The following is a 15,658-nucleotide window of genomic DNA, read 5'->3' on the forward strand; positions in this document are numbered from 1 at the left end:
TGTCAAGAAACTAGGTTTGAATCCACAGACTATTCTTTTATGTGCTTTCATTTAGCACCATTTCACTCTATCGCCTTTCTCATTGTTCTATATTGCTCCCCTTCATCTCAAGACTGAACTCTTTTTGATGCTATTTCTGATCAAATTGAAAAAGCCCACTCTCTTTATCCATCAGCCAATACCATTGCTATTGGTGACTTTAATGCTCATAACTTAATAGTGGTTGATTGCAATCTTGTTGGAAATGAGTTAGAGTTTAAAAATATATAAATATATGCCAGTATATAACAAATAGTAAATGTAAGCATAAAATTATAATACATAAAGTTTTAAAAACTTTTTTCTAACTCCGGCTATCAATCCCTGATTAATCTTGAAGTTTAGCTGGTGCCAGGTTTAAAAAAAGTCTCATTTTTAGCCGACATTGGTAGAAATGCTATATATATAATATATAAAATGCTATATATAGAATATATATATATATATATATATATATATATATATATATATATATATATATATATATATATTCTATATATATATATATATTTATATATATATACAATGGCCATCATTGAAATCTGACCACTGCTGAATATAAAGAAAAACAGTCTATGCATGCGAATAATCAATTTATTTTCTTCATCAACGATTAGTTAATTAGCTTTTAGCAATCACATTAGCGTTTATTTTATTGCACTGTAAAATTTATTAGGCTATATATCTTATTGTAGGGTATGGATTATCATTTAACTGTCACAATTTAATTATGACTACGAAGGTAGGTCTTCGTGCTAATATTAAACTTTTATGGGAGGATGGTGCAAGTGAGCGTCAGCTATCAGCAAAATTGCGAATGCCAAAATCTACTGTTCATGATATTATACAACTAATCAAAGACACGGGATCCACTGCGCCCAGAAAACGTTTTGGTAAAGCTAGAATTACTAGCAAACAAACAGACAATATGATACGCAGGGCTGCTGTGAGAGATCCAACAATATCCAACACACAAATCAGGGCAGATCTACCTAATGACGTTACAGTCAGTTTCGTTTAGCGACGAGACACAAATAAAGCAATTCGCTCCGCATAAGTCATTAGTTCGTTGCCCACCTAATCAGCGTTTTAATGCAAGGTATACCGTACCAGCTGTCAAGCAATATCCTATAATTATGCAATAGCTTCATCTGGTCAATGTGGTATTTATTTAATGCAGAAGGGACAGACTGTTAACTCCCAACAATATCTAAAAATCCTTCAAGAAAAGGTTCCAAATTCGATGGAAATTCGTTGTTGCAAAATATTCCAGCATGATGGTGCACCGTGTCACCAATCTCGTCTTGTAAAATCTTGGTTAGAGGATCACAACGTTCAGGTTCTGGGTCCTTGGCCGGGATCATCCCCAGACTTGAACCCAATCGAAAATTGCTGGGTCAAGTTAAAGTCAGCAGTATCCAGAACTAATCCTACATCACTGGACGATCTAGCGCACAAAATTCGTCAAGCTTGGATTACTGAAATAACGCCAGAATATTGTCAGGCTCTCGTGGATTCAATGCCAGATCGCATTAATGCAGTCTTAAAAGCACATGGTGGTGCCACTAAATAATAAAAACATTGAATATGTACGATATGTTACATTATAATCATTAATTGTTACTGTTATTCTTTTATTGCTATAATACAATTGTTTATTACTACATTAAACTAGTTTTAAGTAAAATGATACTGGTGGTCGGATTTCAATGGCCATAACTGTATATATATTTATATATATAAATATATATATATATATATATATATATATATATATATATATATATATATATATATATATACACGTATATATATATATATATATATTATAATATATATATATATATATATATATATATATATATATATATATTATATATATATATATATATATATATATATATAATTGATTTTTTGACGAGATTTAAAAAAACTACATGATTTTTACTACTAAAAGTTTTATGCGTTTGGCAATCATCAGGTAAAAATACATTGTTTTTTTTGTTAAAAAATATACTCAATAAACATCGTGGCGTTCAAAAACAATTATAAAACTATAACTATTTGCTAGCGTGGTTTGGTTTTTTAATCTTTGGGCTCGTGGTTGTCAAGCAAGAACTTGTTTTCGTGACGGCACTTAGAAATAATTTCTGTTTTTTTATTTAATAATTTTTGCGTACCTTTGTATGATATTATGCAAATTTTTTTATGAAGGCAAAGCAAGCATTTTTTTGTTACGTTGCTGTAGGCGGGGACTTGTTTAATTATTGACCAAGTTAATTTTGGTGTTATTTTTAAGTTTTCTTTTATCTGCCATATATACTTTGAAAGGGTGGTTAAATTTTTCATCTTTTTATTTGTGAATGAGTGTTTGTGGTTAGCCCATCTTTTCTTCCATTCACCTTCTGCTAGGCCAATATATACTTTTTCTGGGGTGTTAGGGGGGATACTATACATTTATAAATAACAATAGAGGCTCTACATTTTCCTATTATAGGGCAGTTTTCTTTCTTTATGCAATTGCAGGGTGGATATTCATTTGGTCCTTCTGAACTAATTTTCTTGTTGTGGCTTTTTATTATACTTTCGATATTTTTGGTGCAGCTGTAACTCAATTTGATGGTGTTTCGATTGAATAGTTTACTTAGGGGGTGGGATGTTGGAAAGTGTTTGTCGATTAAGTTTAGGAAGATATGTCTGACAATGGTAGAGACGTTTTTACTGTAAGGGGGTTTAAACCATAGTTCTTTTTCTTGTCTTTTTTTCTCTTTTTTGGGGGTTATGCTTTAAATTAAAATTAGTGAAGCCATTTCTTCTTAGTTCATCTTCGTATTCTGGTATAGATAAAATAAATGTTTTTTCATTCGAGAAATTTTGTGATAATCTGTTGTTGATAGAGATTGGGATATATATATATATATATATATATATATATATATATATATATATATATATATATATATATATATATATATATATATATATATATATATATATATATAATATATATATATATATTATATATAATATATATATATAATATATATATATATATATATATATATATATATATATATATATATAATGTTATACATAATATAAATATATATATATATTTTTATATATATATATATATATAAATATATATATAATATAAATAGAATAAATATATAGAATAAATATATATATAATATAAATAAATATATATATATATATATATATATATATATATATATATATATATATATATATATATATATATATATATATATATATATATATATATATATATACGATATACATATATACACACATATATATACATTAGAGATGTGCCGGAACCAGTTGATGCTGAGTCCCCAGGTACTCGGAACTTTTTATTACAGAAGAAAAAAAACCGGGTCCAAGTACGGGTACCCACACCGAGTTCATATTAAAAAATTAGTATAAAAGCTTGAAAAATCTCTAACACTGAATTTTTAAGCAAATAACGATGACTAATTTGTTGCAAATAAAATCCATAAATTTAAACAATTAAACAAAATCATATATAAGACATACCATTATTATTTTCAGTAATATGATTATAAAATACACAACCGGATTCGCATGATGAAGAGTTCTAAAATACAATCAAACTATTATAGTATTATTATAAAAGATTTTTGGATATTAAAACAAATTACTTGATTATTAAAATAATGAGAAATATTAAACTTACATTGCAAATTGACTGACAACTTGTGTTGTTAAACAGAAGTTTTAGGTTGCACACTGCCATACACTAAAAACAAAAAAATGTTTACAGAAAATTATTTAAAATATAAGATTATTTAAAAATAAGTTTATTTAAAACATAAGTTTATTTAAAATATAAGTTTATTTAAAACATAAGTTTATTTAAAATATAAGTTTATTTAAAATATAAGTTTATTTAAAATATAAGTTTATTTAAAATATAAGTTTATTTAAAATATAAGTTTATTTAAAATATAAGTTATTTTAAATATAAATAAAAATACACAAATATAATATTTAAGTTATATATAAAGTATATTTTAATTATTCTAAAATATGTTTTTAAAAATGAAAGCAGTTTTAAATACAGAAGGCTCTTTTAGGGATGTTGAAATCAACTTACGTGGGATGAAAACATATCAAAAACACACAAGAGTGGACCCATGAACATTAAATAGTTTTAATAAAATCCCTAATTCGATGCTTTTGTTATGATATGTAATGTAGGTCATGTCTCTTGTCAACTTCCATAACAGTCTTGATTTTTCGTACATGATGAAAACAAATTTGTTCTCTAGGATTTAATGCAGAGCTCTGTTGAATCTTTAAATGAATCGTGAGTGGGTGACTTAAAATGAATTGTGAGTTGTAAGCATGACTTATGATATGCCAAAGAGTACTCAACAAACTGTGAACTATGGTAAGTATAAATTGTATGCAGATAACATTTTTTTATTCCAGTTTTATTACAAGATCATTTTCCTGATGCAACTTTTTATATAAAATAGATAAAACAAATAACATGCAAAAAAGAACTGAAAAAATTTGCAAAAAGAAAGTTTTTAGAAAAGAAAGTTAATTAACAGATAAGTTATTTGATTAAAATTGAACTATTGAATCTATACTTTTAAATTGAAACTTTAATTACATTTTATAAAAACAACAGACATTTATTTAAATAAAACATCAAATAAGTATTAAAATTATTTGATTATTGGTCTGACACTTAATTTTTTACAACTAATTTTTTTTCTTGTCTTCAATTAAATTCTTGTCTTAATATCTCACATTACCATTTATTTGTGAATCCACTGTAATATGTAAATCCACTGTTCTACTTATGCTTTAAATTATTAGCAGAAAATAGAAAAAGTTTACAGAAATAATGTTAAAGTAAACTTAACATAAGTTTACTCTAACATTATTTCTTTAAACTTTTTATATTTTTTGTCAACTTTATTTATTTTCTATTTATAATCTTAAGTCTTAAGATTAACTAAAATTATTACTGCCCATTTATTTATACTCATGTCTAGTATATAGAATAAAAAAGGGACAAAAAATCATATCTTTAGTTCTTTATAAAATGACTTATAACTGTTTGTACCTCTCGCATAGGTCAGTAGTTTAGGTTGGAGGCACATTGATTTCCAATAATGCTTTCAACCTTAAAAAAAAGTTGAAAAAAAAGTTTGATTAAAAATTACTCCCTTTTTTGTTGTGAATATAACAAGTTTAAATGTTTGCATTTTTAAATAGTTGTTTCTTATTTGTTCCTAATCACAAATCAATATATAATAATAAACATATATATAATAATAAACATAGATTAAAAGTATTGAAAAAATTTATGAGCTATTTATATCCCTAAATTGCTGGATATTAGTTTATAAGGTTATAATTTCTAAATTCCTGCACTTTATTTCTAAATTGAAAATTTAACCTACTTGCATATAACAAGTCACAAAAAAAAAGGTGAAAACCAGAGATGGTACCCTATCTCTGGTTTTCACCTAAATAATAAACAAGGTAAGTGATACTTGGTTTGACAAATCTGGTTATATTTACTATTGTTTATTGTCAATTAAAAGAATATCATCCAAGTAATGTACTATTTTATGCCAGTATTAGATGGGCATACTATTATTAAAAAAATCTTATAAAATTACATTATAGAAAAAAATAATTAGAAGAAAAGAAAACGCTTGAACTTTGTTCTATATTTCTTTAAGTTCCAGCATTCCGTAGCATAACTTAAAATTTTTAGATCCACCAAAGGAATTATGTAATTAGGAACAATATTTTTTATAAATTGTTTTAGATTTTGTTTTTTTGTTTGTTTTGCATTATGTTTTTAAGATTTTGTTTATAACGAGTGTAATCGTGCTTTTGCACTGGCCGCTTAACGTTAAACAAATGTTAATGTGCTTTGTTCATTTTCTAAGAAATTGTACGGAAGTTTAAAAAAGTTAAGTTTGATTAAATTACTTATTTTGAAGATTTTTTAGACGGAATTCCGCCAGGATATTTTGAAACCCTATATAGTAGGGTGTTTCATATTTTATCAATTTTTGAAATCGAACTTGCGAATCGATTTATAAATTGACTATTTGTATAAAAATAAGTTTGAGCAAAAAAAAATAAAAAAAATTTAATTTTTAGGGTCCCCGCCAGTTCGATTTTGGGCCAAAATTGTCGGGTGTTTTAAAGGCCTGGCGGGGACCTTAAAATTTATCTAAATTTATCTTTTTTTTTTTAAATGTTATATGTTGGATTGAATGTTTATCACATAAAAGGAGCATGTCGAAAAAATAAAGAAATTAGTCTACATAATATTTTGAAATTGGTGAAAAATCCAAATTTTCTTTCACAAAAACCTATTTTATTACTCGGTGGCGTATAAAAAACTTTTTTTATACCCTAATAAACTGTTTCCAAACCCGGAAAAAACTATAATTTGAATAGTTTTTTTATTAGTGTTAAATGAAGTCTAAAAAAAATAATAATTGGATCCATGGAGTAACATGCCCCGGACACTAACCTTAATGGCCCCTACTTAATAAACATTAGAGAGCAATAAATTGAAAATCCGGAAATTTGATCGGAAAATATTTTTAGAAAATGTATATACCAAGGTACTTAAATAATAATTTAAAATTTAACAACTACTTTCCAATGCGAAGACAAAGTATTTAAACTAAATTTGCGTTACTAATAATAAGTGCTTTAATATTTTTTTAAATAATATTCAAAATGGCTAAAATTACGAGACTAAAAGCTAGAGCTTATTTATTTGAAGAAGAAAGCCTGATAGAAAACTTAACTCAGATAACTTTTGCAACAAATAAAGAATTAATTCTTAACTTTCAGTTTAAAAGATCTAGTAACAAGTTAACTCCATCCAAAAGGTTTATTGGTTGTACTAATGGGCCCGATAAATTCGCAAAGTGCTCTGGACTTATCAATTGCCCTGACAACTGTATTCTTTTTGCAGTAAAAAAACCATGGTTAGACGGAGGTTATAAAGATGGATTATTAACGGATAAATCTATAAGGTAAGTTTTATAATTTCAATTTATAATAAAATAGTTATTATAAATTTGTATAATCATTCGAACTTAATAAGCTAGTAGATGATTAAGGTTTTTTTGTAGTACCACTGCAACTAATTTTTTTAGTTGTTATTACGTGTGGATTATAGCTTAATAATGCAAAATATAAGGTGCATCTTAAAGTTAATATTTCTATTTTATTTAATGTATTATCTTAATTTTTTCAGGAATAATATTACTCGTTTAATCGATAGTTGGGAGACATTAAAGAAAAGTAAGAATAAAGACTCTAAAGCAGCAGAGAAATCTAGGGAAGAATTCAAAAAGAAGGGGGAGCAGGTATTTTGGATTGGTAAAGATAATATTAAGGAAATCTTAAAAAAAACGAGCCTTGATAAACTTTCATACTATGTTGATATCCAATTTTTAAAAGACCAAAAGTCCAGTCGTCTAATGACTTTGGGGAGCAAAGACATGAGATATAAAACGGTAAATAAAGATAAGAAGCCTTTAAAAAGTTGTAATATTAAACAGTTACCCCAAATAGACGAATCAACTACAGATCTAGAGCTTCTCTCAGATATCAGTAACGTGAGTACAGAATCAGATATTTCTTTTGATTTATCGCAACCCGGCCCAAGTAACGCAAAACAAGAGTTAAGGAAAGGTTTTGTTAAAGATATTGCCATGACATCAGTCTCAAAAAATATTTCATCAAGAGATCTAGTGCATGTATGTACGGATTTAATCGTAAGTTCAGGCGGAAATGTGGCTGATTTTTCAGTGTCTCATTCAACTATTTGGCGAGCTCAAAAAAAATCTATTCGGGAAAATGCTGAACAAAATAAGAAAAATGTAAAAATTGCTACCGCTAAAGCTACTTTTCCCATAATAGCACATTTTGATGGAAAAATTATCGAAGACATCACAGAAGGTATAAAATCAAAAAGAGATCGATTTGCGGTCTCGGTAAATATTGATGGTAAAATGAAGCTCCTTGGCATTCCAGCAATTGATCGTGGTACTGGACAAGCTCAATACGATGCTTTAGTTAAAATACTGGATGAGTATGGAATATGTGATGACGTGAAAGGTTTATGTTTTGATACAACAGCTACAAATACAGGAAAACTTTCTGGTACAAATGTCAGGTTTAGTCATAAACAAAACTCAATTCTACTAGAGCTGGCTTGCAGGAGGCATGTTTATGAGTTACATCTAAAACACTTCTGTGAAAGACAGTGCAGTGGAAAAACTAAATCTCCAGAAAACCTAATGTTTAAACGGTTCCAATTAAACTGGAATGACATTAAAAATAGCATTGACTCTTCAAAGTTTGTAAAATATGACACTCAATCTATTGCTACCACTTTCTTAGAAATCCATAAACTTGATGCTGTAAAATATTGCGAGATTGCTCTAAAAAAAAACACTTTTCCCAGAGGAGACTACAAGGAGTTATTGAAACTAACCCTAATGTACTTATGCCCTGAAAGAGATTTTAAAATTCAAGCTCCAGGGTGCGTGTCTCATGCACGTTTTATGTCCAAAGCTATTTATTATCTCAAGATTCGGATATTGAGTTTGCAACTGTCTTATGAATTGACAGACGATCAAAAGAACGAAGTGCAGTCTACTGCTGAGTTTATCTCAATCTTTTATACCGTCTGGTTTTTAAAAACCTCTTTACCTTACGCTGCGCCTTACCAAGATATAAAAGCCTATTGGCAAATGACAAAATATAGAGGTTACGTAGAACAATATGTTCAGAATTCTGAAACAATTTTAAATGGAATTGATGCCACAATGGTTTCAATGGAATCACATTTATGGTACCTTGATGAAACTTTAATTCCGCTGGCTCTTCTAGACCAAGGTATTTCTGTTGCAGAGAGAGAAGAAGTTGCAAAAATGGTCTTTTCGAAACCAGTTCCTGAATTTTTTCGGCATTCCGAAAAATTAAATTTGTTAAAAACTCTTAACTTTAACCTAGAAAAACCACTAAGTATTGCCCAACTAGTGGGAGAAAACTCTTGGTTCATATTTAGTTTGTTAAACCTTACTAAGCTAAATGATAAACTTTGGTTAAACAGCCCGGCACCAGTATGGGAGTATATTGAACAGTTTAAGATTTTTTCCCAGTTTGTTTCCAACCTTGCAGTGGTTAACGACGTTTCTGAAAGATCTATTAAAGTTGTATCACACTTTGTAAATAACGTTCACAATGAAGACGATCGTCAGGACTTACTGCTAGCTATTCACCAAAGGAGAGAAAACCTTAACAAGGCAAAGACTAAAGAAGATTTGCAATTAGCATATCAAGCAATTGCAAAATAGATAATATAGTTTTTAAATGATGACTTTTATTTAATGATGTAATATTGATTTGTAAATATGTATTTTTTATTTAATTATACTTAAACATATCATTCTTTTTTATTTTTTATTTTTTACAAAACCAAAAAAAACTTTGCAACAATACCAAGAAAATCATTTAAAGTTGAAAAGCTACCATATACTTTCTAATCTTGAGGCAATAAAACTAATAACAACAATACCACTTTTAACAATGTTGCAGTAAGTTCATTAAGTCTTTTTTATTATAAAAATAACTAAAATAAACAATTGTTATTAGGCTATTAAGGTTAGCGTAAGGGTTAGGTTACCTCGAAGGATAAAAGAAAATTTTTTTTAGACCTGTATATACCTCATTTGACACTATTATTAAAAAAATCTAGGTTATTGATTTTTCCGCGTCTGGAAACAGTTTATTAAAAAATCAAAAATGTTTTTTATACGCGATTGAGTGATAAAACAGATTTTTAAGACGGAAAATTTGGATTTTTCACCAATTTTAAAAGATTCTGTAGACTAATTTCTTAATTTTTTCAACATGCTCCATTTATGTGATTAATATTCAATCCAACATATAACATTTAAAAGAATAAAAAAAAAATTTCGATAAATTTTAAGGTCCCCGCCAGGCCTTTAAAACACCCATCATTTTTGGCCCAAAATCGAACTGGCGGGGACCCTAAAAATTAAATTTTTTTTTTTTTTTTTGCTCAAACTTATTTTTATACAAATAGTCAATTTATAAATCGATTCGCGAGTTCGATTTCGAAAATTGATAAAATATGAAACACCCTACTATACAGACTCAGAATAGGCAGAGATATGCGCAATCTGATTCGCTGATTTTGAAAGAGAGGCTTTTGCGCGTATGTTTAAATCAAAGCAAATGTTAAAAAATGTATTGAATAATAAAAGTGAATGAAAGTAATTTTATAAAAAACCAAATAATAATAGCAAAAAAAATTATGATTTTTCTATCCAATTTTGTGCAATATAGTACAAATGCTTATACAAACTCTCACAACTCAAAACATCCGTGATTTTCAGAATTTTTTCTTAAAAATAAAGATTTAAAAAAATTTGTTCTTCTAATTGTTTTTATAATTCTAATATATAAAAAAGACAATCATTGTAACAAACTATAAACCAGATGGTAAAACTTGACTATGCTGTGATTCTCATACGATAGATTTTTTAAAACAGTTTTAAAATTTATCTACTAATATCAATAGACTATTATTAACTTGGTATAATTTTTTTCAAATTAAGTTCCCATTTATCCAATCATTTAGCAAGAAAAGAATTTTGAAAAAATGGCCTAATTTCTTTTCAGAACTTTACACTTATTACTCCTATATATAAATTATATACAACACTAAAAAAGTTTGAGAATATTGCTCATTGGTTGTTATAGCTAGCCCAGATGATTTGCAACATTCTTAAATTAAAAGCAATTGTAAGCAAGAGCGAATTTAGATATCCTTTGGTAATGTATAGTAATAAAAGATCACAAAGCACTGTAGCATAATAAGCTATTAGAAAAAATCTATAACCTGATGTCCGCAAGTGTGTTTTGATATAGTAAACTGATTACCAAAAGCAATAACTCTCAACTTACCACACCTTTATGAAAAACTAAGTGTAAAAAGGTAGAAACAAGAAAGATTGCAAACATGCAAATTCACAGATGGTAATAATATTAAATAAAGCAGCAAACTTTGATAAATTTTATATATTTATAATGCTAATAATTTATTTTACATTATATACTCCAGAAGAAAAAGAAAATATGTCTGCTCTAAAAAAATAAGAAAAAAAACCTTAAATAAAATGTACTCCATATTTACAAATTTTATGAATAGTTTCATTATGTAATTTTTGGTATAACCAATAAAAATAAGTGTTCTTTTTTTAAATTTCTGTGAATATCTTTTGTTTATTAATATAAAAACAGAGATGCGTCATGTTTTATTTTGATTTAATATTAATAATTTTTTTGAAAACTTGCTTCTTCAAATGTAAAAGCTAATTTTGATGAAGTAATTTTTATTACAAAAATTGCCACAATTCACCTTTATTTAGTTAAATATTTTGACGTTAATACTCAGTAAAGTGTCTGATAGATTATTATCCAATTTATTATTCAAATATTTCCATTAGAATAATATCCAATTTTCATCCTATATAATATATATAAAGAAAAATATTGATGTACGCCTTATCAGCCTTCTCAAAATTTAGGTTGAACAGTAACTTCTTCAGGGTTCGTAGATTTATATGGAACATGTAAGCTTGTTTGGCAAAACATCTGTAAAAATTTTCTTTTTCCAAAATTTTAAATGTTAAACTGTTTATAATTAACAAGCTTAAAATTTATACTTTGCATATTTTAAGTACTTTACCAGAAGCCTGGTGCAATTGCATATAAACTTTGTATTGATAATGCTTTATAGAACACAGACATTATATTTGATGAGAAACACACTTAGAAATCTTGCAAAATTGCACACATGCAAATTCAAGGGAAATTTTTCAAGAGTTTATACAAACAAAACACATTTTATAATAGCAAAAATATTCATAGCATGACAATATATTTTGTTCCTTTTTTTGAAAATTTTCTTATCTTTTTTTTATTACTCTTTTTTCATTAAAAAGTTCGATTTTAACCACTTAGTTTAGTTTTTGAAATCTTTTTTTTTTCAATTACTACAATACAAAAAATGCCACAATCATTTGCCATAATCCACGTTTATTTATGCCATAATCCACTTTTATTTGGTTAACTTAGTTGACTTTTTCTTGCTTTTAATGTCAGTGTTTATATGTAACTGTACAACAATTACTGTTCTGTAGACAAACATAAATATCACTTCTTTTGTTAAATTTTCAAATATTTTATAACTTAATGTAGCCTGCCAAAATTTTATTAAGATTTTAAAAAAGTTTTTAATGGTTTAACATGATGTTTTATTAAAGTTACGTAATAAAAAAATATATCAGCCTCCTCCAAACTATCGTTGAAACAAAGCATGAACACAAAATCTCCTCAGAGCTCATATATTGACATGGAACGTGTAAGCTAGTTTGCAATTAGTACAAATTTTCTTTTTTAAAATACTCTAATTTTCAACTCTTTATAATAAACATGTAAATCAGTTTATAAATAAAGTTCTTCACCAGTAGTCACGTAAAACTGCATATAAACTTTGTATGCAAAAGTGCTTCACTATTAGTCTCGTACAACATACTTATATAAACTATGTATTTGAGAATGCTTTAAGGCCAAGAGCATATTTTAAGAGAAACACAATTGTAGATTTTTTCAAATTTACTTCAACACATTTTTTTTTAATTAACAATAGATAAAATCTTCATCACCAAGATAAACTTTATTGAAATTTTTACGAGTAAAAATTCTCTTGTAAAAATAGATTTTGATACATTTTAAATGCTCTGAAAAGTACTAAAATAAAATGAATTTCCTGTGTTGATAGTAACACATGACTTGTATTGATAAACTTAGTATATCATTACTTTGAAATTTATTTCAAAAATCTGTTTGTTTTGATTTTATTATATTTTTCAACTAAGTCGCACTTGCCTCTCTTTCAAAATCAGCGAATCAGATTGCTCATTTTTCTGCCTATTCTGAGCCTGTATAGGGTTTCAAAATATGCATTCCGCCATATGTTTGATAATTTAATTTCGTTTACCTGGGGGTAACTGTATTATTTTAACCGTATTACTATTTAAAAAAATGATAATAATAAAAAATCTCCTCATTAATGAATTAACAAATTAAATAATAACATAAAACTCTTCATTAGTGAAGAGATTTTTTATATTAAATAATTTTTTTTAATATTAATAGTTTGGGTAAAGCGATACAGTTATCCCCAGGTGAACAAAGGTAAATTACTAAACATAAGTAAATACACGTTTCTAATTAAACTAATCTTTTGCTACTCAATTGGAAGTATCCAGTGCCGGAATATAGAAAATAAGGGCTCTGGACATAAAAACTTTTGGAGGCCCAATTTTACATTTAAAAGAACTACTTTTGCATCATTAAAGGGTAGTAAAGTACGTGCATTCGTAAATGTAAATATTTACCACTGCACTTAAGTCATTTACATAAAAACTTCATATATATAGACACATCATATATGTAAAAAATTGAAAGATAAATCTGGTTTTTGTTTTTTCAATGTATTGCGAATTATTATTTTTTTTTTTAGTATTTTACATATCCAGGGAAGAGTGGGAAAGAAGTAAGAAATAACTTCAAGAATAATTTTAATACCTTTTTATAAAATGTATGTACTGAACCAAACGAGTTTTAATAAATAAAACATCATTTTGGGGACTGATTTTATCCCCTAAGATTGACAGCGAGTTATTATTATGTCTATACTTTTTTTAATTTTATGGGAACCTTGCCACCGGTGAAAACTTGAACAGATGTCAACAAAGTGGGACAAGCTATTAATTAACAGCATATTAACAAAAATTATTATTATTAATCAAAATTGTAAACCACGTAATCTTTATCAAAATGTTTTAGAGGTTTCAATTATTAAAAAAAAGTGATGGGGGTATAAGTGAGAGACTAACTAATCTCCATCGTCCTACTTCACCCTCAAAAAATCATGTTTTGGGTGTACTTTTAAAAAATATAGTTTTTACTACATGCAGGCAGAAAAAGTGAAGTCTGGAAGGAAAGAAATTTCATTATTTATGTGTCATTAACAGTAATTAAGGACCTCTTCTAGTTCGAATTTTAGGGATGTCCCATTTCTTTCGCGTCCTACTTTCCCTTATCAATATATTTGTAGGGGAGACTGGTTCTCCTAGGACGCCACGTACATAAGTAAACACTCAAATATTTTGAGAATTTTGTATGAGAACATAATATTTTTTGCATGTGGCAACACTCCACCTTTTGAGGTCAGTTGACAGCTGAAGTGTCATCGTATTGGTGTGAAGCGTTGCAAAGTGGTGATTAAAAAATGATTTTACAACCCTTTAACGTAATTTTTTCAACATTTTTTTTTTTAATTTTGCTCATATAATGTATTACACAAAATATTTCTTAGTTTACACAAATACATAATTTTGTTTGCTTGAATATTGCGTTAATAATATCTCTCAAATCCTAACCTCAAATTTTTAGTCGGCGTTTTTTGTCAATTTGGCGCCCTGTTTTACCTAGGAACATGTACCTAGGAACATGTACCTAAGGACATGTACCTAAGGACATGTCTCTAGGTACAATAGAGTGCCAAACTTCTGTATCATCAGGAATTATTTGTGTTTTTATGTAATAAATAATTCATTTATGAATAAAAATCTCACTATTTTTTATTCATTAGTGTTAACTATTTTAAATAATATTGTTACCTTCACTACAAATAAATAGTTCTTTTAACGATCTATATCATTGTTTTAGTTTCTTTCAGGATTTTTTACAGGTTCTTTTTTATTTATAATTATTAGCTCAATAGAAGCCAATCTGAGTATTCGATTACCCAGCGTCCCTAGATACAACCGCCGCCTTTAGGTACGACCACCTATGTCCCTAGGTACAACCCATGTTGTACCTAGGGACAAAGTCAGACCTCATTTTGCGGCTAAAAAAGAGTACTCAAAAACTGTATTATAAAGCAGAGATTCTTATCAAAAGTGCACAAAGGACCATATTTTCATATACAGTTTTTAAAAGTTGAATTATATTCACCGATGAAAAATTACACTCATTAACCAAAAAATGTCCCTAGGAGAACTAGTCTCCCCTAATTACGATATTTACAAAAACAACAAAAGGCTATCACAGTTTAAGATTAGCATTGTTTTTTCATTTATCTTTAATTGTTAAAATTATTTGTGGTGACATCAAAATTGATCGTGCGAAAAATATCTTGATTCAATAGAATCATGCTCAACGTGTCTACTCTATCGTGAAGCATGGCGCTTTTTTGCTCATTTTTAATTTTTTAATTTTTGAAAACATGCTCTACGCAGAACAATTTATTCTCATAAGTGTTAAAAAAACGAGATCAGTAAATTCGACGTTTGAAACAACAAGTGCAAGGTTATCATGAACCAAAGCTTAGAATCAGAAAAGGATAATTGATTTTTTGATGCAAATTTTAGTTTGATATAATATTGCTTATACTAAGTATAAAAATCTT

The 15,658-nt window shown here is 27.5% G+C and overlaps 1 protein-coding gene across 3 annotated transcripts in view; it reads right to left on the reverse strand.

Annotated features, from left to right (window-relative positions):
* LOC100199204 (fibroblast growth factor receptor 3) overlaps positions 1-15,658 on the reverse strand; it is a 170,052-nt gene that overhangs the window by 148,196 nt on the left and 6,198 nt on the right. For 2 of the 3 annotated variants that reach the window (XM_065806068.1, XM_065806071.1), the window contains exons 3-4: positions 3,761-3,823; positions 3,601-3,661 (exon numbers count right to left, since the gene is read on the reverse strand). In XM_065806068.1, coding sequence (XP_065662140.1) covers positions 3,601-3,661; positions 3,761-3,823 — 124 coding nt within the window. Of the gene's footprint in view, positions 1-3,600; positions 3,662-3,760; positions 3,824-5,164; positions 5,225-5,768; positions 5,918-15,658 lie in introns of those variants that run through there. The other variant, XM_065806069.1, reaches the window with a different exon arrangement.

The sequence above is a fragment of the Hydra vulgaris genome, chromosome 09 (genome assembly GCF_038396675.1).
Source record: "Hydra vulgaris chromosome 09, alternate assembly HydraT2T_AEP".
In the NCBI taxonomy this organism is placed as follows: Eukaryota; Metazoa; Cnidaria; class Hydrozoa; order Anthoathecata; family Hydridae; genus Hydra; species Hydra vulgaris.